A 21,406-nucleotide genomic window follows, 5' to 3' on the forward strand; every position below is an offset into this window, starting at 1 on the left:
AACATAATAGGAATAAAAGAAAATTACTTCAACATAATAAAGGCCATATGAAAATCTGTATCTAACACACCTAATGGTGAAAAACTTCAAGCTTCCCCTCTAAGAGCTTGCCTATTTAAGGTAACTATATATATTTTAAATTCACAACATGTGATAATATTTGTCCAGAAAATATTTGCATTTTTTAAAGCTTGTGAATTCAGATGAAATCAATGAATACGTCTTAGGCAGGAAGAAGTCCAGGTAACAGAACAGGCTCTATACAAAGTAAAGATGGAAGGCAAACAGAAAAGTGAGGTTAAAGGAAGAATGGTTTTATATTTGGATAGGTAAAAGGATGTTCTTGAGCAAAGGAAAGATGTACTGTAAAACAAACACATTTAAAGTAGTTTCCTCTGACTGTGTAGCTCAAAGATTCCACACATCTTACACTGAGGTTTTGAAATATAGTCATGTGCCATGTAACATTTCAGTCGACAGACCGCATGGAAGTCAGTGGTACGCCATACAGCCTTAGGTGCATAGTAGCTATATCAACTAGGTTTCTAATATGGAACTCTACAATGTTCGCGCAACAAAATCACCTAATGACGCATTTCTCAGAATGTATCCCTATCGTTAAGTTGCACATGACTACAGAAATCTTTAATTTTATTTAATTATGTGATGGTTAGTAACAAAAGATTTTTACAAAGAGACAACCTCTTTCTTTTAAGCCTTTTAGCTTGATATAATTTAAACTATAGCCACAATTCAGACACTGAGAATTGGAACTAGAAAAAGATTCTGCTAGTAATGCTCATTCTAGCAGGTAATTTTAATTATAATTATCTAAAGAGTTATACAGGAGCCATATTTGCTGGCCATGTTTTATTTGTCCTTTTTCTTCAAACAGGATAACCAAAGATACAGACAGTATTCAATAAAATAAAATGGATGAAACAAATTCTAAGAGACTGCAATGCCACATGCTACATTTAACCTAATTTTATTCATGCTTGCCTTGGGATGGAAATAGATCATTCAGTAAAAACATACAGTAAAAACAAAATAAGTCTTATCATGTACAACTTTTAAACTACAATAATGATGTACCTTAATTACTTCCATGCACACAAGTCTAACATTACAGTTTTTTTAAAAAATAAACACAATTAAGACTTCTAGGAGCATTTTATAATAAAGTAATTCCTAATTTTTCTTTGTAGATAGATCAAGCACCTCCAAAATACAAATTCCTATACACAGTGAGCACTTTACTTAAAATGAATACTTAAGTAAATTAAGTACATGGACAGCCTCAGGATAAGCTGACATTATATATTCAGCTAAGTAGGCAACAAACCATAGTGCCAAATGGAAAAAGTATATTTGCAAATAAATTTCAAAAACTAAGTTACCTTTTTATAATTAAATACAGAAAATATACTGATTTACTAAAATAAATAAGATGTGATGTAGTAACACTTCACTATAAAGAATGCATACCAGAACATTTATTAATGGTGAGTGACTCTTATTAAGAATAGTTTACTACAATAAACGCTGGCTAAATAGAAGTGCATATTGTGAAGCACTATGGGTGGTATATGTTTTGCCACATACTTTTGTTACCTTGAGGTAGATAACACATGTGTACCAAATTCGGCATTCATTTTCAGTTGCTGCTGGTATCATGTGTTTTAAGAAATGTGTACAGTATGAAAAACTTGAAAATACTCATGAATGAAAAATGTTTTAGGAAAAAAATAGATATTTTCATGCAATTATGTACAGTCTCACTGTGTAAATTTCAAGGCAAGATTTTTGTTTCCTGTAAAACAGATCATTGTTCTATGAGAGAATGTTTTTTACTTGTCTTAGTGCATATCTGTTGTTTCCTCCTGCATTGCATTATTTTGCTCTATTCTTTATTTTGTGTGCAAACGACATGCCAGTTAAAATGAAAACCATCTCACATGTAGAAAAAAAGTCTGGATTTTAAAAACCAAGAACTAATAAAATCCTTTCTAAATGACACCATCAGATTCAAGTAAAAAAATGACTTAAACACTAGTAATAAAAAAGACAAACACATTTCATGAATACAAAGAGAAATGTCTGCTGAGTGTTTTAGTTCAGATGTTTCAGAATGCTGCTGTATGCTTTATGAGGAATCTGAGGGGAAGATTTCATAGCAGAAGGTGTTAATGTGGCCTGTATTGACTTAAGTGGTGACCCAACTGGACTGTGAAACTGAGGGATGCCTATGGATTCAAGCTGCTTGTTAAAGAGGAACTCACCACTGTTATTCAGAAATCCTTCCTCATTTCCTCTCTCCCCAAGCTTCCCATCTTCTATAGACTCAGTTTCTAGCATTTCAGCATCTTCTCTCCTACTAAAGAACTTGTCTAAGTAACTGGTATAAGTGTTTTCCTTCTCAATTTGTTCATCCTTCCTTACCTCGCAACAAAACTGATTTATGAGAAAACAGTCCTCCCCACCACCCACAAACTGGCTATCCCAAGAAGATTGGTACAAGGCCTCTAATTGAGCCAAATTTGCCATTCCCTTTTCCTGTTTTTCTCGGCTTACCGACTTTGGTATCAAACCTTTCAATTCTAGTTGGGTCACTGAGCTATTCAAGTCATTTAACTTATCAACAACATCAGTAGGTTCATGTTGTGAACTAAGCTGAATAGTTCCTGCAATAAAGGAATCAAAGTCAAATCCCTGGTTCTTTTCCCTTTCTTTTCCAGCCAGTTGCTGTGATGCTTCCTCTAGAGCTATCTGGGCTTTAACCAATCCATTCCTTTCACATTTTGACTTGCCTTTCTTATCAGATTTTTCTTTGCTTTGTTCTTTCCAATTGGAAAGATCTATAATAAGCTTGGGTTCATAGTAATGGTTAACTTCACTCTCTCTCCAAACTAAGTTATCTAAATATGATGATGACCTCATTTTGTAGTTACAAGTATGGCTACACTCTAGATCACAATATTTGTTTTCATGATGATCTGGGTACTGCCAACAAGGCTCAGTAGAGTAATTGGTATCAAAAGCAGGATCCTCCAAATACTTTTCACGATCACCATCCAAATATTTTCGAGGGTCAACCTGTCCTTCTTCTTCATCAGTGACATCAGACAGAGCTCTTGGGTCACGCTGAACTTCATCAATATCAAAATTGTTGTGTATTGGCCAATCATGATCTGAAAATTGACAATCATGGTACCTAAAAAAAAAAAAAAATCAAAGTATTGCTGTTAGCCCAGGTGTCTTATTTCCTTTTTTAAAATGTTTATTGGTTTTAAAAAGAGGAAGGGCCCTGGCTGGTTGGCTTAGCAGTAGAGCATCAGCCTGGCATGTGGAAGTCCCAGTTTTGATTCCTGGTCAGAGCACACAGGAGAAGCGACCATCTACTTCTCCACCTCTCCCCCATCTCTCTCTCTCCCTCTCTGTCCTTCCTCCCGCAGCCATGGCTTGAATGGTTCAAGCAAAGTTGGCCCTGGGCACTAAGTATGGCTCTGTGGCCTTGCCTCAGGTGCTAAAATAGCTTGGTTGCTGAGCAATGGAGCATCACCCAGGTAGAGGTTTTGCCAGGTGGAACCTGGCCAGGGTGCATGTGGGAGACTGTCTCTGCCTCCCCTTCTCTCACTTAATTAAAAAAAAAAGAGGGAGGGAGGGAGGGAGGGAGGGAGGGAGAGAGAGAGAGAGAGAGAGAGAGAGAGAGAGAGAGAGATAGATAGATATGGGAACATCAATCTGTTCATGCATGTGCCTTGACTAGGGACCAAACCAGCACTTTGGGACAATGCTCTAGCCATTGTCCAGCCAGAGCCCAGGCATCTTATTTTCAAATTCACTGAATGCCTTTTATGTGAAAGCACTGTGATAGGCCTATGAGGGAATAACAGAAGTCTAAGTCATGAGCCTTTCTCCTGCCCTACAGGAACTTACTATAATCTTAATAGATAGGTATAGTCTGTAACCATATAGAACAAAATGAGGCAATATTTGGTAATTACTGATAAAGTATGTAATAAAACTGATTCTTCCATTCTTAAATAAGACCAATTATCATTTCACATTTATTTCCTCTTCATTCCATTTTTCACACACCTCAAACACAACTGCAGATAACAGATGAATGGCTGGTATGTCTATAGTTTAATTCTACAAGTTTCACCCACAGACAAAACATTTTATGGCCACAAAATGCAGATTTCTAATCTCAATCAGGTCTCTTACAGAGCTTCATTCTACTGGTAACAGACACACTAGAAAGAGAGGAAGGTTTCTCATCACCAGTGAATAGGAAAAAAACCAAAAACAACTCTCCATATATATGGAGACACTAAATGCAGTGTTCTCTACTGATACATCACAGCAAGGTGACCACCCTGTGCCCAGATTGAGGCAGATGGAGACACATGTATGAAACTGTTGGGGATGAGAAGGAGAGAACAGAAGAGAGATTAGATGACTTAACTGAGTATGATAGGAAATGTAGAGATTAGAACACATCTGGGTGCGTATGGGAAGAACTATATTCATGTGGTAAAAATGTTCATATGAAAGAAAAAGAAGGTGGTTGGCAGATGAGTGTAAACATATGCACAAATACCTCCACATTCTAGGAGAAAAAAAAATGAAAGGAGTAAACAAACATTTCAACAATAACTCCTTTAATTATTAACTGGCAATCATTTTTCTTTTAAAGACAGAAATACTTAAAATCCTGAAGTTAAGACTGTCATTAGTGATTCTCAAACCAGTCTAAACACCAAAATCATCTGACAATTTTAAATTATATTGATTCATTATTATATGCCACCACCCCACTTTGAAGCTGAATTATATACCAACTTCCTTAGAAAAGAAGAACTCCTTAAAGGAAGGAGGCTGAGGAAAAGAAATTCTTTAAACTGTATAATAATCATTTTGATGTTTTATACTGCTCACACTAGAAAAGTTCCTTATACTAAATCTATGTTAAACATCCCCAAATTAATTTGTCATGAAAAAGATTAAATATAAATAAATATAATTGATATCCTAAGACATAATGAATTATATATAAAAATTTGAGACACTATAGAGATACCTTATTATATAAAGTTGAGCTTTCTCATCCAACATCTTAAAAAAAAAACCTGTGACACTCATAAAAGGAATAGTTAACAATGGTTTTAGACTTTCAACCTTCAACCCTCACATTTAAAAAGAACATATAATTTCATTAACGTGACTCAATGGCTTTGAAAATGTTTCAAAGTAGCATTTAGCTTTTCCTATTATGTATATCCAAACCAGTAACTATTAAATAAGTTTAGCAGAAACCCAAAGAGACTTTCACTAAATTTTTTTAAGAATTCTGATTATAATATACAATTTAAAATTAAAACTCATTGTATTGTGGTTTATTAAAAATACAATAAATATTTTTCTAATTTAGGATCAATTACCTTTCCCAGTTATAAATGTGACTATGTGTTTCATCCATAAGCAAAATATCATCAACTTCATCTTCAATATGGAAAGGATGTCTGGAGATCGGCTCGTCCGTTGGAAAGGAGTATATGCTCATGTAAGAGTGGGAGAGCGCTTTCTCTGCTGTCAGCCGGTCCATGGGGCTAAACGTCAGAATCTGTTCCAGGAAATCCAGTGCTGCAAAAGAAAGGGATAAAAGTCCTTAACAATCCTGAAAGTCCACCATGTATACAGGGGGACACAAGGACTATACAATTCAAAGGTAAGTTAATTTAAGTTTTGTCAGAGAAATAAAACTAGCTTACCTGATTTATAGATTTAAAATAAAAATACATTTATTTAATAAACATAGCAAAAATTTGAAATGTACCCTGATCTCATTTTATGGCCAGTTATAAAAGAAAAGGAATATATTAATTAGAACCATATGAACCTACCATTTTTGTCGTCAAAAATGGTCAAATAACAGCAATTTCATGTGGCTCAACCTAACAGAGATGTCCTAATCCCAGCTCTGCAACTCACTAACTACACTCAATTATTAGGTTACTTAAATTTGCTGAAATTCAGCCCTGGCCAGAAAGCTCAGTTGGTTCGAACGTTGTCCTGATACTCAAAACTCATTTAGTCCTGTCAGGGCACATACAGGAACAGATCAATGTTTCCTTCTCTCTCTGAAACCAGCCAATAATTTTTTTTAATCTGCTGAACTTCAGGTTCTTCATGTATAAAAGATATCTAAAAAGATACATATCTTATAAGGCATAAAAAATTCAAACATAGTCTCTAGTGCTTATTAAAGACTTTCTCCTTTCTTTCCCTCATCTCACCAGATGTGATACTAATTTGTTGATCTCTGTTCACACCAAGCTCAAACCAGCATCTCATACAATGCACTTGATCATTTTAGGGCCCTGGTGGAACTACCATACACCCAATTCTTCCCACTAAGTCTGTCAGATCTTCCTATGCTCCATACCCAGCCTGAACTACCTCCTTACTCAGTTCCTCACAAGCCCAAAGGTTGCCATTACACCACCACACATTCGTGTAGGCTTTTTATATCAATCTTCAACTCTGAATCATTTCCACCATCTAATATGTCTAGGTAGCAAAGAATACTGATGAAAGCTAGACAGAAAGCCACATATATTGTATATCAAATCCATACTGCAGAATTTCAATCTGGCCTTTGCTATTTTGCTCAGCCATGTTCCACATCATCCTTTCATGCTCTCAATCTTCTTTATCACTTTCAACAGATAAACCTACTTCATTCACATTTACCTCAATTCCTAATTCTTTATTATGGTCTGTCACATATCCTCTTATTCTTACCTTCTATCTCAAAGAAAAGATAGCCCTTCTTTCTAAAACTAACTCTAGAAAAGACCCTATTCCCATGATCTCATTCAACCCTTTAATCAGCCCAATAAGACTGAAGAACTCATTGAACTCATGTCCCTCAGTGACTCAGGGCTGAGTTTCCTTCCTATGCTCTCCCCCTCTATTATATTACCCTAATTTAGGAGGTCATTTCATAATACATCACGCTGTTCTTGGCTTTCCTTCCAAAAAAAAAAGTCAGTCTTAATTAGTCCAGGGCCCACGTGGCTCAAGGCAAGAGAGAGTTGAAGGAACAGTTATGGATGGCTGACCCAGCACAGTCATCATTCTCAGAAATAGGGAGGAAATATATTCAGCTACACAAGTGGAATATATTGTAAAATCCCTAGCATTTGGAAACTGTAGGCAGCAAATAAAAAGAGAAAAAAATAAGAAAAAAACTAGCCAGGCTAAACTCTCAGTGTATACATATATAGCATATTTCCATAGTTCTGTTGGATAGCACTGCTCTAAACCAAATGGGTCTATCTGCAACAATGGTGTTGAAGTGTGCTAAGATATAAAAATATGTGGTAAACTAAAGAGAAAGGGAGGATGAGAGGTGAGTGTGGAGGGAAATGAAAAAGAGGTTATTCATCTAAAGAATTAACCACAGAAGGGTTCCTAATAGTCTTAATGTGTTGATTCATTTAGAGCACATCTATGAAGTAAATCTTTAGTCTCAGAAACTTTAAACACTCTGCATTGCACTTGTATGTGAGTATAGTTCTGTCACTTGTGAATACCAAGGATCTTTGCCCAATGGTTAACTTAATGAATCCATTATCAAAGACACTCTTTAAACACATTATGAATAAATCCCAGTCATAAGCCAAATATATAGGTTAGTTTGTAGCTGACTGAGACATGGTCCCCACCCTAAAGAGTGTAGGAAAAAAGAAGATTCAAATTTAGCTAATTACAAACGTTCAACAGAAATACCCTGTATTTCTTCTAGCTTGTCTCTTTTGATAAGACAGAGCAATAGAGGGAATGACTCACTCCAAAGCCTAACCATCTCATCCCTAAGCAGTATCTTTCAACCTTGCCGAGCAGGGCCATACCTGTAGAGGGTTTTAAAAATACAAATACCTGCCCTGCTCCCCATCCCACCTCTGGATTCTGACTTAATAGTTTGTCTTTTTAAAGAGTTCCCACAGAAAACTCTGAGGCACAGTCAAGTACTATGTGGCTGCTATCCAGTTATGAACAGGGATGCCATGACAGTGGCTATGAAGTTAGAAGCCTGAGAGCAAGCAATGGAATCCAATTTGTGAAGATAGACCCAAAGAGCATAGGAACATAGAACTACTTAAAAGGAAGCCCACAAAACCTGCTGAAATTAAATACAGCTGCTTCCTTTTTATTTAGGCACTTACTATATGAGTTCCAAGCATATATGGGGGAGGGGGAAGACATCAATATGATTTTGCATCTAGTGCTTAACTACTTCTCAAAACACTTGCTACTTTAAAACACTTGGACACATACTCACCTGAACCATATAGAATGATCAGAATTGGCGATATGAATAATGAATGTATTATATAATTCAGAGAAAGTTTAAGATGTTTAGGGGACTATATATCCACTAACTTTTTGATTCATAACAGAATTATTCAATCCTGAGATCGATGTATCTTAATACAGTATAATTTTAAAGATGTAAAATACAATCAACACTTTTGGGGTTTTGTGTGTGGGGGTGGGGGGGAGAGAAAGAAAGAGAGAGAAAGAGAAAGCATCAATTTGTTGCTTCACTTTAGTTGTTCATTGATTGCTTCTCATGTCTTAACGGGATCAGACCAGTGACCTCAGCTCAACTTGAGCCAGCAACCCCTTGCTCAAGCCTGAGACCTTGGGCTCAAGCCAGTGATCTCTGGACTCAAGCCAGTAACCTTGGGGTCATGTCGACTACCCATGCTCAAACTGGTGACCTTGGGTTTTGAACCAGCAAGCTCAGCATTACAGGTCAACACTCTATCCACTGTGCCACCACCAATCAGGCAGACACAATCAACTTTTTTTTTTGAGAGAAAGAGACAGGAACATCAAGCTGCTCCTGTATGTGCCCTGACCAGGGAATCAAACCAGCAACCTCCACACTCCAGGATGACACTCTACCCAACCAAGCTATCCAGCCAGGGCTTAATTTTTTTTTTTTTTTTTTAAGAGACAGGGGAGAGGGGTCCTGGCCAGTTAGGTCAGTCAGTTAAGAGTATCATCCAGCCCTGGCCGGTCGGCCCAGCGTGTGGAAGTCCTGGGTTTGATTCCCAGTCAGGGCACACAGGAGAAGCACCCATCTGCTTCTCCACCCCTCCCCCTCTCCTTCCTCTCTGTCTCCTCTCTTCCTCTCCCGCAGCCAAGGCTCGATGGGAACCAAGTTGGCCCAGGCGCTGAGGATGGCTCTGGTTGCACTGGAACAACAGCAACAGCCCAGATGGCAGAGCATCGCCTCCTTGTGGGCATGAATGGTGGATCCCAGTCAGGCACATGTGGGAGTTCGTCTGCTGCCCCCCGCTTCTCACTTCGAAAAAATACAAAAAAAAAGTGTCCTCTCAAAATGATAAGGTTGTGGGTTCTATCCCCATTCAGGGCACACATGGGAAGCAACCAAAGAATGCACAACTGAGTGGAACAACAAATGAACGCTTCCTTCCCCCTCCCTTCTCTCTCTAAAATCAATAAAAGTCAACCCCTGGCTGGATAGCTCGGCTGGAGCATGGTCCTGACCACGGAGGTTGCAGGTTCAATTTCCTGGTCAGGGAACATGGAGGAGCAGCTTGATGTGCCTGTCTCTCTCTCTCTCTCTTTCTCTCTCTCTCGCTCCCTGCCTCTCTCAAAAATAAAATATAATAAATAAATAAAATAAAGACAGAAAGGACGGAAGAGAGAGGGGAGGGGGAAGGGAAGCACTCAATTTTCATTCCACCCAGTTGTACACTCTTTGGTTGCTTCCTCTGTGTGCCCTGAATGGGGATAGAAGCTGCAATCTTGTTGTTTTGGGAATGACACTCAACTGACCGAGCTAACCACCTAGGGCCAACAAAGTTTTAATTCTCTCACGTTCCTAATTCTTTCAAGCTTGCACAAACTCTCTCTTTAGCACTCCCATCACCAATCCACAAACTCGAGTAATGTGTTTGCTCATTATGGAGTTTTGCTCATTCCTCCACCTCTTCCTGTCCTGAAGCCTTTGCCTCCCCCACTACACCCAACTCAATTCACTTTCTTATCTCTAAATCACATTCTTACCTACTCATACCTACACTTACTTATCATATATCCCACACAGAACTCCATTCCAGTTAAGTGAGAGCTAGGGATTCAGTATGTTCACCTATGGTAGATAATCAGAGATATAAGCTGGAAAAGTAAAAAGAGTTAGAACTAGAAGAGAGGGATACTCTTTTTCAAATCTGAAAAATTATCCAAAGGAGCAAAGAAACAGATCCAAACCTAAGTGCCAGGCAAAAAAAGGGAAAGTGAAAGTTTAAATGTTAGGTATACCTCAAGTATCTAAAGACTATTTGAGAGAAAGCCATACATCTAAGGATAAAAAGTTAAAGTGTCCTACACACACGCACACACACACGCTCATTTCATGATGGTTATTCTTGAGTCATAATACCTTCTCGACTAATTCCCGGAAGCAGCTGAGTTAAAGGTTTGTGTGGCTCAGTCATGTCATTTCTAATGTAAACTGGAATTACGTTGAGAAGCTCCTGACGATCTTCCTCATGTACAACAGGAATAGATTCTAAAATCAGCTGCATCTGTTCAAGTTCATGTGCACCTAAAAGAGATAAAAAAACAAACCACAAAATAGAATGTAAATAAGCATATTCCTCAATTTTACAGATGTGGCAATAAACATCCTAAAGCTAAAGTAAGTAACTTAAATACTGTAATTACCACTAATTGGTTTCAGTAAGTGGTTTTAATGAAATTAATTAGCAAATTTCATTGTTTTTGAATATCATCAATCTTCTCAAAAAGCCTATCTATTTCCATTTCTACTCATTAATCTATTTAGTTTTAGTTCCTTGTTTCCATAAGAAACTGACTTTTTTTTTGGTATTTTTCTGAAGTTGGAAACAGGGAGGTAGTCAGATAGACTCCCACATGCGCTCAACCGGGATCCACCCAGCATGCCCACCAGGGGGCGATGCTCTGCCCATCTGGAGCCTGCTCTGTTGCAACCAGAGCCATTCTAGCGCCTGAGGCAGAGGCCACAGAGCCATCCTCAGCACCCGGGCCAACTTTTGCTCCAATGGAGCCTTGGCTGCAGGAGGGGAAGAGAAAGACAGAGAGGAAGGAGAGGGGGAGGGTTGGAGAAGCAGATGGGCGCTTCTCCTGTGTGCCCTGGCCGGGTATCAAACCTGGGACTCCTGCACGCCAGGCTGACACTCTACCACTGAGCCAACCAGCCAGGGCCAAGAAACTGACTTTTGACATCTGGTATATTAAGTTATCACAAAGTACTGAAAAAATCAATGAGTTGGAATTCAAGGGACTTGGAGTCTAGTTTTAGCTGTACTGCTACCTAACTGTCTATAACTTTGGGAATACATACTTAACTTGGTGATGACTTGATTTCACTATCAATAAAATGAAAGGTCAAACTAGATTTTCAGAACAAAAAGTTTTCTAGTTATGTGTTACGCAGTAGCATTTCAGGACCACTATTAAAGAAATAAAGGAGGAAACTTTAGGCTAAATGGGCAACCAAAAAAACCAAAAAACATTCAGTTTGCTTTTCTGTCAACTTCTAGAAATTCATCCAACATTCAAATTTTTCTTTAGTGCCTATTCTGAGCAAGGCACTTTAGAATATAGCTGTGAAACAAAACAAACCAAATCCCTACCTTCATGAAGTTTACAATCTAGTGGAGGAAAACAGGTAACTGTAAACATTTATGTCAAATGGTGACAAATGCTATGAAGAAAAACAGAGTAAGCTAAGGGGTACAGAGGATGATTAATACAGAGATGATCAAGAAAGAACTCACTAAGAAGTTGAAAATTGCCTGACCAGGTGGTGGCACAGTGGATAGAGCACTGACTAGTACATGGAGGATCCAGGTTTGAAAATTCGAGGTCACTGGTTTGAGTGCAGGCTCACTGGCTTGAGCATGGGATCATAGACATGACCCCATGGTTGCTGGCTTGAAAGCCTAAGGTTGAGCAAGGGGTCACTTGCTCTTGTAGCCCCCTGGTCAAGGCACATATGAGAAAGAGATTGATGAACAACTAAGATGCCGCAACAAAAAACTGATGCTTCTCATCTCTCTCCCTTCCTGTCTGTCTGTCCCTATCTGTCCCTCTATCTGTCCAAAAAAAAAAAAAGGAAATCAAGGAACACTCCATACATTCATATGGAGGAAGGGAATTCCGGGCAGATGGGAAAAGGCACAGAGGCCCTGAAGAGAGAGTAGGCTTGGCATGTCTAAGAAACAATTAGGCAAGTGTGACTGCAGCAGAGTGGCTGGGGTGAAATAACAGATGAGGTCAGTGTGGTACCAGAACACAAGGGTCTGCTTTATCCTGAATTGGATAGGAAGCCATTACAGTTACAGCAGGAAAATAACATGATCAGATCTCTGCTTTCAGAGAACTACTATGGCTGCTATGTGGTAATGAGACTTAGACAACAAATACTGAGGCAGGAAAGCTAGTCAGAAGGTCGTGCATTAGACCAGGAGAGACATAATTAATGGTTGACTGAACTGGGGCGAAGGGGTGGTGACACAGATAATAATAAGCAGTTAAGATTCTGGATATATTTTAAAGGAAAAGTCCAAAGGATCTGTACTGACAATGGTGAAGGACAACTTGCCAAGATTTTGGCCTGAGCAACTAAAAAGTAGCTCTGGTTTACTATGATGAGAAAGACAGCCTAAAGACAAAGTATGAGGGAGAACTAACTATCAGGAGTTCCATAATTTGAGAAACTACTAGAAATCAAAGTGATATATTAAGTTGTACCAAAAAATAAGGCTAGGACACTTTCTATAGGTTAAAAATACACAGATTTCCAATGAATGCTTATCCTTGCCATTTATTGCTCAGTTCCTTTGAGGCCCATACCTAAAACACTTAGATCTCCCTTCACGCCACTTTTATTGAATGGTTCACAAACCTACCAACAAAGCATTAGAAGGAAACTATAACTGAATTTTTCAAATAATTTCACAAACAATTCCATTAAATGTTTAATGTTTACATGATTTCATAATCAAAATTATGTTATTTAGGGGTGGTTTTTCTAATCTAATTCTTTTTGTTGCTATGCATAAGCAATGTCTGAATATGCCAAATGAACATTTAAAATATGCTACCTTTTTTTGTATAATAAACAGCAGTAAATTCTGACCACATTTCATACACCTTGAAGCATGATCTAAATGACTTAAAATTAAACAAGTTAAATTTTTGCTTTCTTGATACAATACCATTGTGGTAGCCTTTAACTATGTCCATAAATACTTTGATACTCTTCCCTTCAAAGGATGGAATTTAATTCCCCTCCTCTTGAGTGTGAGGTGTATTTAGTGACTGGCTTCTTCATTTTTTTTTTTAAGGTGAGATGAGAGAAGATAGTGAGGCAGACTCCCATGCACCCCCATCTGGGGCTGATGCTCGAGTTCCAAGCTATCCTTAGCACCCAGGGCCATGCTGGAACCATAAAGCCACTGGTTGTAGGAGAGGAAGAGGGAAAGAAGGGGGGGGGGGAGAAGAATATGTTCATATCTCCTGTGTGCCTTGACTGGGAAGTGAACCCAGGATGTTCATACGACAGGTCAACACTCATTCACTGAACCACTGACCAGGGCTGTGACTTGTGAGTCTAAGTCACAAAAAGGTATTTTGCATTCATGGTCAACTGATTTTTGACAAGGAGCTCAAGGCAATTCAATGGTGAAAAAAATAATTTTTTCTACAAATGCTGCTGGAATAACTAGACAGCTACATGTAAAAGAATGAAGTTGGACCCCTACCTCACACCATACATAAAAATTAATACAACAGATCACAGATCTAAATTTAAAAGTTAAATCTATAAAACTCTTACAGAGGTTAGCAACAGTTTCATAGATATGACACCAAAAGCAGAAGTGACAAAAGAAAAACACAGATAAACTGGACTTAATCAAAATGAAAATCTTTTGTGTTTCAAAACATACCATCAAGAAAATAAAAAAATGATCTACAGAATGGGAGAAAATAACATGCAAATCATGTATCTGATAAGTCATTTGTATCCAAAATATGTAAAGAACTCTTACACATCAATTATAAAAAGGCAACCCAATTAAAAAGTAGGCAAGGAGGCCCTGGCCAGCTAGCTCAGCAGTAGAGCATCGGCCTGGTGTGTGGAAGTCCCAGGTTCAATTCCCAGTCAGGGCACACAGGAGAAGCGCCCATCTGCTTCTCCACCCCTCCCCTCTCCTTCCTCTCTGTCTCTCTCTTCCCCTCCCGCAGCCAAGGCTCCATTGGAGCAATGTTGGCCCGGGCGCTGAAGACGGCTCCATGGCCTCTGCCTCAGGCGCTAGAACGGCACTGGTTGCAGTGGAGCAACGCCCCAGAGGGGCCAAGCATCGCATCCTGGTGGGCAAGCTGGGTGGATATCGACTGGGTACATGTGGGAGTCTGTCTGCCTCCCCCCACCCCCGGCTTCTCACTTCAGAAAAATACAAAAAAAAAAAAAAAAAAAAAAGTAGGCAAGAAGTCTGGACAGATATTTCTCCAAAGAAGATATAGTAAATAAAAGTATGCTCAGCATCATTAGTCACTAGGGAAATGCAAATCAAAACCACAATGAAATACTACTTCATATTGCTACTTCACATCCAAAAAGACAGACAATAGGACAGGCTACACTTTAAATAAATATTGGTAAGAATATGGAGAAACTGGAATTCATATACTGCAAAGGAGAATATAAAATGGTATACCTGCTTTGAAAAATGGTATGGCATTTCTTCAAATAGTTAAGCACAGAGTTATTAAATGACATTACTAATGTTTACAGGGTATCTTCCAGGAGGCAAAAAAATGTTCTAAAATTAGATGGTTATAAGACCTTGTGAATACACTAAAAATATATTGAACTGTATATTTTAAGTGGGTGAACTGTATGGTATATGAACTATTATCTTTTTTTTTTTTTTAAGGAAGTAGGATTTATTTAGCCGGCGAGCTGCATGACCCCAAGAGGCAACAAAACAAGTGCTCTGTGAATTATTATCTTGATAGAACTTATTAAAAAAAGATATGTTAACATTCTTTGCTGTCTCTTTTGGATCATCAATTCCAGGGAAGCCAGCTGCTATACTGTGAAGAAACTCAAGCCTTCTGCTAAAAGTCATGTGAGTAAGCTATCTAGAAGCGGAACCTCCCACCTCAGGCAAGATGACTATGGATGACTGAAAGATGACTGTAACCTGAACCAACGTCTTGACTAAGCAAATCTGAGCTAGAACCAGCTAGCTAAGCCACTCGCAAATTCCTGACCAACAAAAACTGTGAGAGCCTGATCAGGTGGTGGCGCAGTGGATAGAGTGTCAGACTGGAATGCAGAAGACCCAGGTTCGAGACCCCAAGGTTGCCAGCTTGAGCATGAGCTCATCTGGGTTGAGCAAAAAAAACTCACCAGCTCAGACCTAAGGTCGCTGAGCAAGGGGTCACTCGGTCTGCTGTACACCCACAGTCAAGGCACATATGAGAAAGCAATCAATGAACAACTAAGGTGTTGCAGTGAAAAACTGATGATTGATGCCTCTCATCTCTCTCTGTTCCTGTCTGTCTGTCCCTATCTATCCCTCTCTCTGACTCTCTCTCTGTCCCTGTAAAAAAAAATATATAAAAAAAAAAACAACCTGTGAGATAACTGTTGTTTAAGCCACTAAGTTTTGAGGTAATTTGTCACATGGCCATGAATAATACAGTAATTATTTTATATAAGCCAGAAGGTACTTAAATATTAGGAATATGTCCTCTAATTATAGTGTTGTTCCTTGGGAAAAAATTCAGTTCACTTAACAATTTATAGTTTCCAGTGATCACTGGTATTTTCTCAGTTTTCTACAATGAAATTCAATCACTATCACACATCATGAAAGAAAATTTCAGATGAATTTAGAGAAAAAAATTACAAAGTATTGGTGAATGTTATATAAGCTGAGTGCTATAAGTATCAATATTTAAAAGATATTTAAGAGTATCCTTTCTTCAACAATGCTGTTATGCACCCTGATCTTTCTTTCATTAATGCTTTTTTTGTATGCAGACTGTTCCAATCCCTTCATTCTGCTCTTAGCACAAACTGGGAGGGCTACTCAAAGATTGGTTACAATGAAAAAAAAGTAAGTCAAAAGAGAGAAAAAGACCTACATCATCATCATATCACTTCTCTAACCAAAAAAATCACCAGTAACCTACTAGTTCCTAGTTTTTAAAAGAAAACCCCTTTGCCTACTTTCTAAGTATTCTGGCCCCATCAGATTCATAAATATATTCATTATTTAGCACTCTGCTTTCATCAAACTTTTCTCACTGATTCATCAACATACCAGGCTCATGCCCTTATTTATACACATAACCTTAAATAGATTCCACTTTTTCTCTCTCTTTTCACCTATCAAAATTCTTCACTATTCCTATGTAGTGAAAAACCCTTTGACTCCTTTATGTCTTCTGTTCCAGCCATCACTAATTAGCTAAGCTTGCAGTTCTCGTAGTCTGTGCTACTAATTTTATACATATACAAACTCATACTTCGCTTTATGATACTTGGTGTTTTTCACGGGTTGTTTGCCTCTTCCCATCTTAACTAAATTCTCTCTCACATTTTTAGACTCCTTCATAGCACTAAACTCAGCAAAAAATTACTTGTTTGGTTGTTTCTGAAAGGTCACACACAGTACAGGCAACGGGCTATGGCAGCCCAAGCAACAGGGATGACTGAGCAGCACAGGCAAAGAAAGAATTATTAGGTTTTCAGTAATAGCTAAAAATTTCACCAGGAAGTGATGAAAACTGACAGAACTAGGCAACTCACATGTCATTTAATACAGATTACCAACAAGTATTATGGATCTATGAAACACAAAATTATATTTATTAATAAGATATACAAAACATTAGAATTCTGACTAAATTTACTGAGTGAGCAATTCAGTGAACATGTGAATAAGTTCTCTCAATTTTTTAAATATTAAACACATCATTTTATCTTTAACATTTAATACTATATAACAAATTGTTTCAAATCTTATATCTTTCTTCAGAGACATGCAAAATTATTTCTCTTACGAATGTTCCCCATATATTTTAAATTTCTAACCTGCAAAGAGGGTTTTACCAGTCAGCATTTCAGCAAAGATGCAGCCCGCAGCCCACATGTCAATGGCTTTAGTATAATTATTAGGAGAAAGTAAAAGACGTGGAGATCTGTACCATTTAGTAACCAATCCTTCAGAAAGATGACCCTGCAAAAGAAACAAAAACATACTTTAATTTTTTTGTGAAGAATAATACACAAAACTTGATTCATTAAATAATCCTTGGCCCTGGCCGGTTGGCTCAGTGGTAGAACATCAGCCCAGTGTGCAGGAGTCCCAGGTTCAATTCCCAGCCAGGGAACACAGGAGAAGCACCTATCTGCTTCTCTACCCCTCCCCCTCTCCTTTCTCTCTGTCTCTCTCTTCCCCTCCCACAGTCAAGGCTCCATTGGAGCAAAGTTGGCCTGGGCGCTGAGGATAGCTCCATGGCCTCTGCCTCAGGTGCTAGAATGGCTCTGCCTCAGGCGCTAGAATGGCTCTGGTTGCAACGGAGCAAAGCCCCAGATGGGCAGAGCATTGCCCCCCGGTGGGCTTGCCAGATGGATCCCAGTCGGGGTACATGCGGGGGAGTCTGTCTCTCTGCCTCTCACTTCAGAAAAATACAAAAAAAAAAAAATCCTTGATCTACAAAAAAATAACTGGGAAATCCTAAAACAATACTGTTAATTTCTATATCTTTTTTCAAGGCTCTTGCACTTATGAGGTTAAATGGAGATTAAACTCCCCCTGGGATATACCATCTATAAGATGATGTTCACATGAAGTCTGCTGACCAAAATACAAGATAACTCTAGGCCACACATTCAAAACATGTTTCAGAAAATGAGCTGTTTTTCACTTTAAGACTTAAGTTAACAAAGGAGCAGGCATGCTTCAAATCAGTGAGAGAAAGGTAGGAAAGTGTACCAGAGGTGCTACTTATAAACCAGTGCCAATCTCCTTACTGACAACCCAGGGACCAGGCTCTACTACATATCCCATTCCTAACCAACTTTATTACTTTGCATTTATAAAGCATCTGACAAAAACAGTTATACGTATGTTGCCTTATTTCATCCTCAAAGCCCTGAGAAATTGTGAAGGTAGGTATATTAACTCCATCTGCAAGGGTGATAGAGAGATTAAAGAATCTGTCTAAGGTCATATAGTTTAGTAAAATTGAACTTAATTTTAGATAGTATAACTCTGCTCAGTGTTCTATCCACAATACTTGTTACCCATCCATTTGATTTTAATACACAATTTCTGTGTTAAAGATTTTTAAATTAGATATCAGTAAGAGAGCCCACATCGTCTGTTAACTGGCTTCCACTAGGACCAAGAATTTCAAACACTTAATGTGACTGAAATGATTTCTTTTGGACACGTGCTAAGGGAAGCCAAGCAAGCAGGGCTCCTGGGGCTACTCTATAACCAAAGCAGCTCCGCTTGCATATTTTAAACATCAGAGTCCTATAAATCACTTAACTTGAAAACTAAAAGACCAAGATTTCACCTGGAAAATACAAACTTCTTATACAAAGGGAAGTCCTTTTGGCTAGTCTTACTGCCTATTTTATCTTTGTGTATTTAGATTTCAAACTAAATTAAGTTTGCCTAAACAAGGCATAACAGAATAGTATAGACTCAAAAGAGACAAAAGACCTAAAATTTGAAATAGCAACCTCTCTTACCTTCATAGGACATTTCTGCCCTAAACACATATTCCATTTTTAAATTAGGAAGAATTTCAATTACAATAAATAAACATGCACTTTTAGAAATTTGTATTTAATTAGGATCCCACTCGACCTTCATTTTAAACACAGAGGACTGTGAGTGGAAGATCTATATTAGAAAAAAGGTACTATGTAAAATTTAATACAACTAAAAATTCTGCCACAATATATGAAGGAAATACAAAAGTACCTATTCCTAATGATGTATATCAGTAAAGGTCTGTCTCAGCCGGCTTTCCACATACCTTATGGGAATAATGGGGATCCATGATCCGCGCAAGACCAAAGTCACCTATCTTCAGCACCAAGTCTTCAGTATTAATGAAAAGATTAGCTGGTTTGAGATCTCTGTGCAGTACGTTTGCAGAGTGAATATATTTGAGCCCACGTAGCAGCTGATACATGAAAAGCCGGGCATGCTCTTCCAGTAAAGGGCCCTGCTCCAGTACATTAGCCAAGTCTGTCTCCATGTATTCCTGAACAATGTAAACACTGTTCAGTTCAGTAAGAGAGCCCACATCGTCTGTTAACTGGCTTCCACTAGGACCAAGAATTTCAAACACTTTCACAATGTTATCATGGTCAAGTCTTCTAATAATTTTGATTTCACGCAGAGCATGTTTGACACTCTGGGGATCAGTGAGGACAATTTTCTTGATGGCTACTCTTTTGTCACAGTCATTGTCTACAGCAGAAAAAACCAAACCATTACCTCCACAACCCAATGGTTTTAAGTCCATATACCTAGAGCCCAGATCAAAACCATGAATGTTCATGAGACTTTCAAATTTCTCTGCCATTTTGAAACCCTTACTATTGCCTTTTCCTTTCGAATTGTTGAACTTGTGTAAACAAGAAAGAAAACTGGCATTAAAAGAAAAGATCTTTCAAAAGGGGAGAAGAAAAATAATTTTACTTCCACAGCAAAATGGTTTCTTGACGTTCATTGCATATGCCAACCAGGCCCATTGAGTTCCCCTTAGATGTAAAGCTCAGGAAGCTCTCCCCATATTGAGAATTAAAAAGATTGTAGTACTCATAGTTCAAAAAAGGGGCAGCAACTCTGCAGACATTTAAAAAAAACACTCGAGAAACTCAAACGGAATGAAATGACATACTATGCACTCAGATTTACTGTGCTAAACGATTTAACATTTAACAAAAATGTGAATAAATATGCACACAACAGGCTTCTATGAACATTCTCCTCACAGTGCAGATACATTCAGTGTTGGACTGGTCCTGAGCAGCATCATTCTAAGGTGCTGGTAAGCACTATTTCCGTTTTGCTTCTTTCTTCCTTTGTTGCTGTATATTTCAACAGGAAGCCCTGGCAGCTGTTGGTTAACAGATGTCTTTTGTTAGTGATCAGGTGGCTCCAGCTCACCACAATCACAATCAAAGCTACCGTCCATCTTACTCTGATACAACCTAGGGATGAGAAAAAAAGAATATAGTTACCACTGCAGGAAATGCTCTTGTCTTCAACTCTGTAAAATGACACAAATGGGGCATTTAGCTATAAACGACTACCGGTACATTGAACTTATTTTATAGTCACTATATGTTAAGAATACTTTCAAACAAAACAGCTACCCACGTTGTAAGCAATTCCAATGCGCTGGCTTTAACTCCAGATCCCACCACACTAGAGTCTCTATAATATTTAGGATCATTAGGTTATATCATTTCTTAAATACCAATGAGAAATGGAAATTCAAAGTATTTTTACAAAATTCTTTAGAATTGAGGGTTAAAACTTTAGTAACACAAAAGAATAGCACCCCTGTGAGTTGGCGATTTTTCTTCAAGAAAACTTCCTACAGAATGCTTGAAAATTAACTAACATGCAAAATGCTCACTTTTTTTTTATAACAGCAAAGTATTAAAAACAGCTAAACCTTTAACAACAGAATAATGAATTATAGTCATTTAGTGCAGTGGTCCCCAACCTTTTTTGGGCCATGGACCGGTTTAATGTCAGAAAATATTTTCACGGACAGCCCTTTAGGGTGGGACGGATAGATGTATCATGTGACCGAGACAAGCGTCAAGAGTGAGTCTTTTTTTTTGTATTTTTCTGAAGCTGGAAACGGGGAGAGACAGTCAGACAGACTCCGGCATGTGCCCGACCGGGATCCACCCGGCACGCCCACCAGGGGCGATGCTCTGCCCCTCCGGGGCGTCGCTCTGTTGCGACCAGAGCCACTCTAGCGCCTGGGGCAGAGGCCAAGGAGCCATCCCCAGCGCCCGGGTCATCTCTGCTCCAATGGAGCCTCGGCTGCGGGAGGGGAAGAGAGAGACTGAGAGGAAGGAGAGGGGGAGGGGTGGAGAAGCAGATGGGCGCTTCTCCTGTGTGCCCTGGCCGGGAATCGAACCCGGGACCCCTGCACGCCAGGCCGACGCTCTACCACTGAGCCAACAGGCCAGGGACAAGAGTGAGTCTTAGACGGATGTAACAGAGGGAATCTGGTCATTTTTAAA

At 38.7% G+C, this 21,406-nt stretch overlaps 1 protein-coding gene across 3 annotated transcripts in view; it reads right to left on the reverse strand.

The window, feature by feature from the left end:
- Positions 1–647: 647 nt before the first annotated feature.
- The window catches only part of MAPK6 (mitogen-activated protein kinase 6), a 43,399-nt gene continuing 22,640 nt past the window's right edge, over positions 648–21,406 (reverse strand). For all 3 annotated transcript variants that reach the window (XM_066341390.1, XM_066341392.1, XM_066341391.1), the window contains exons 2-6: positions 19,168–20,353; positions 17,207–17,351; positions 10,490–10,654; positions 5,448–5,649; positions 648–3,214 (exon numbers count right to left, since the gene is read on the reverse strand). In XM_066341390.1, the coding sequence (XP_066197487.1) occupies positions 2,113–3,214; positions 5,448–5,649; positions 10,490–10,654; positions 17,207–17,351; positions 19,168–19,722 (2,169 nt within the window). In that variant the 5' untranslated portion in view covers positions 19,723–20,353 and the 3' untranslated portion in view covers positions 648–2,112. The remainder of the gene's footprint in view (positions 3,215–5,447; positions 5,650–10,489; positions 10,655–17,206; positions 17,352–19,167; positions 20,354–21,406) is intronic.

This window comes from Saccopteryx leptura, chromosome 6 (genome assembly GCF_036850995.1).
Source record: "Saccopteryx leptura isolate mSacLep1 chromosome 6, mSacLep1_pri_phased_curated, whole genome shotgun sequence".
Classification (NCBI taxonomy): Eukaryota; Metazoa; Chordata; class Mammalia; order Chiroptera; family Emballonuridae; genus Saccopteryx; species Saccopteryx leptura.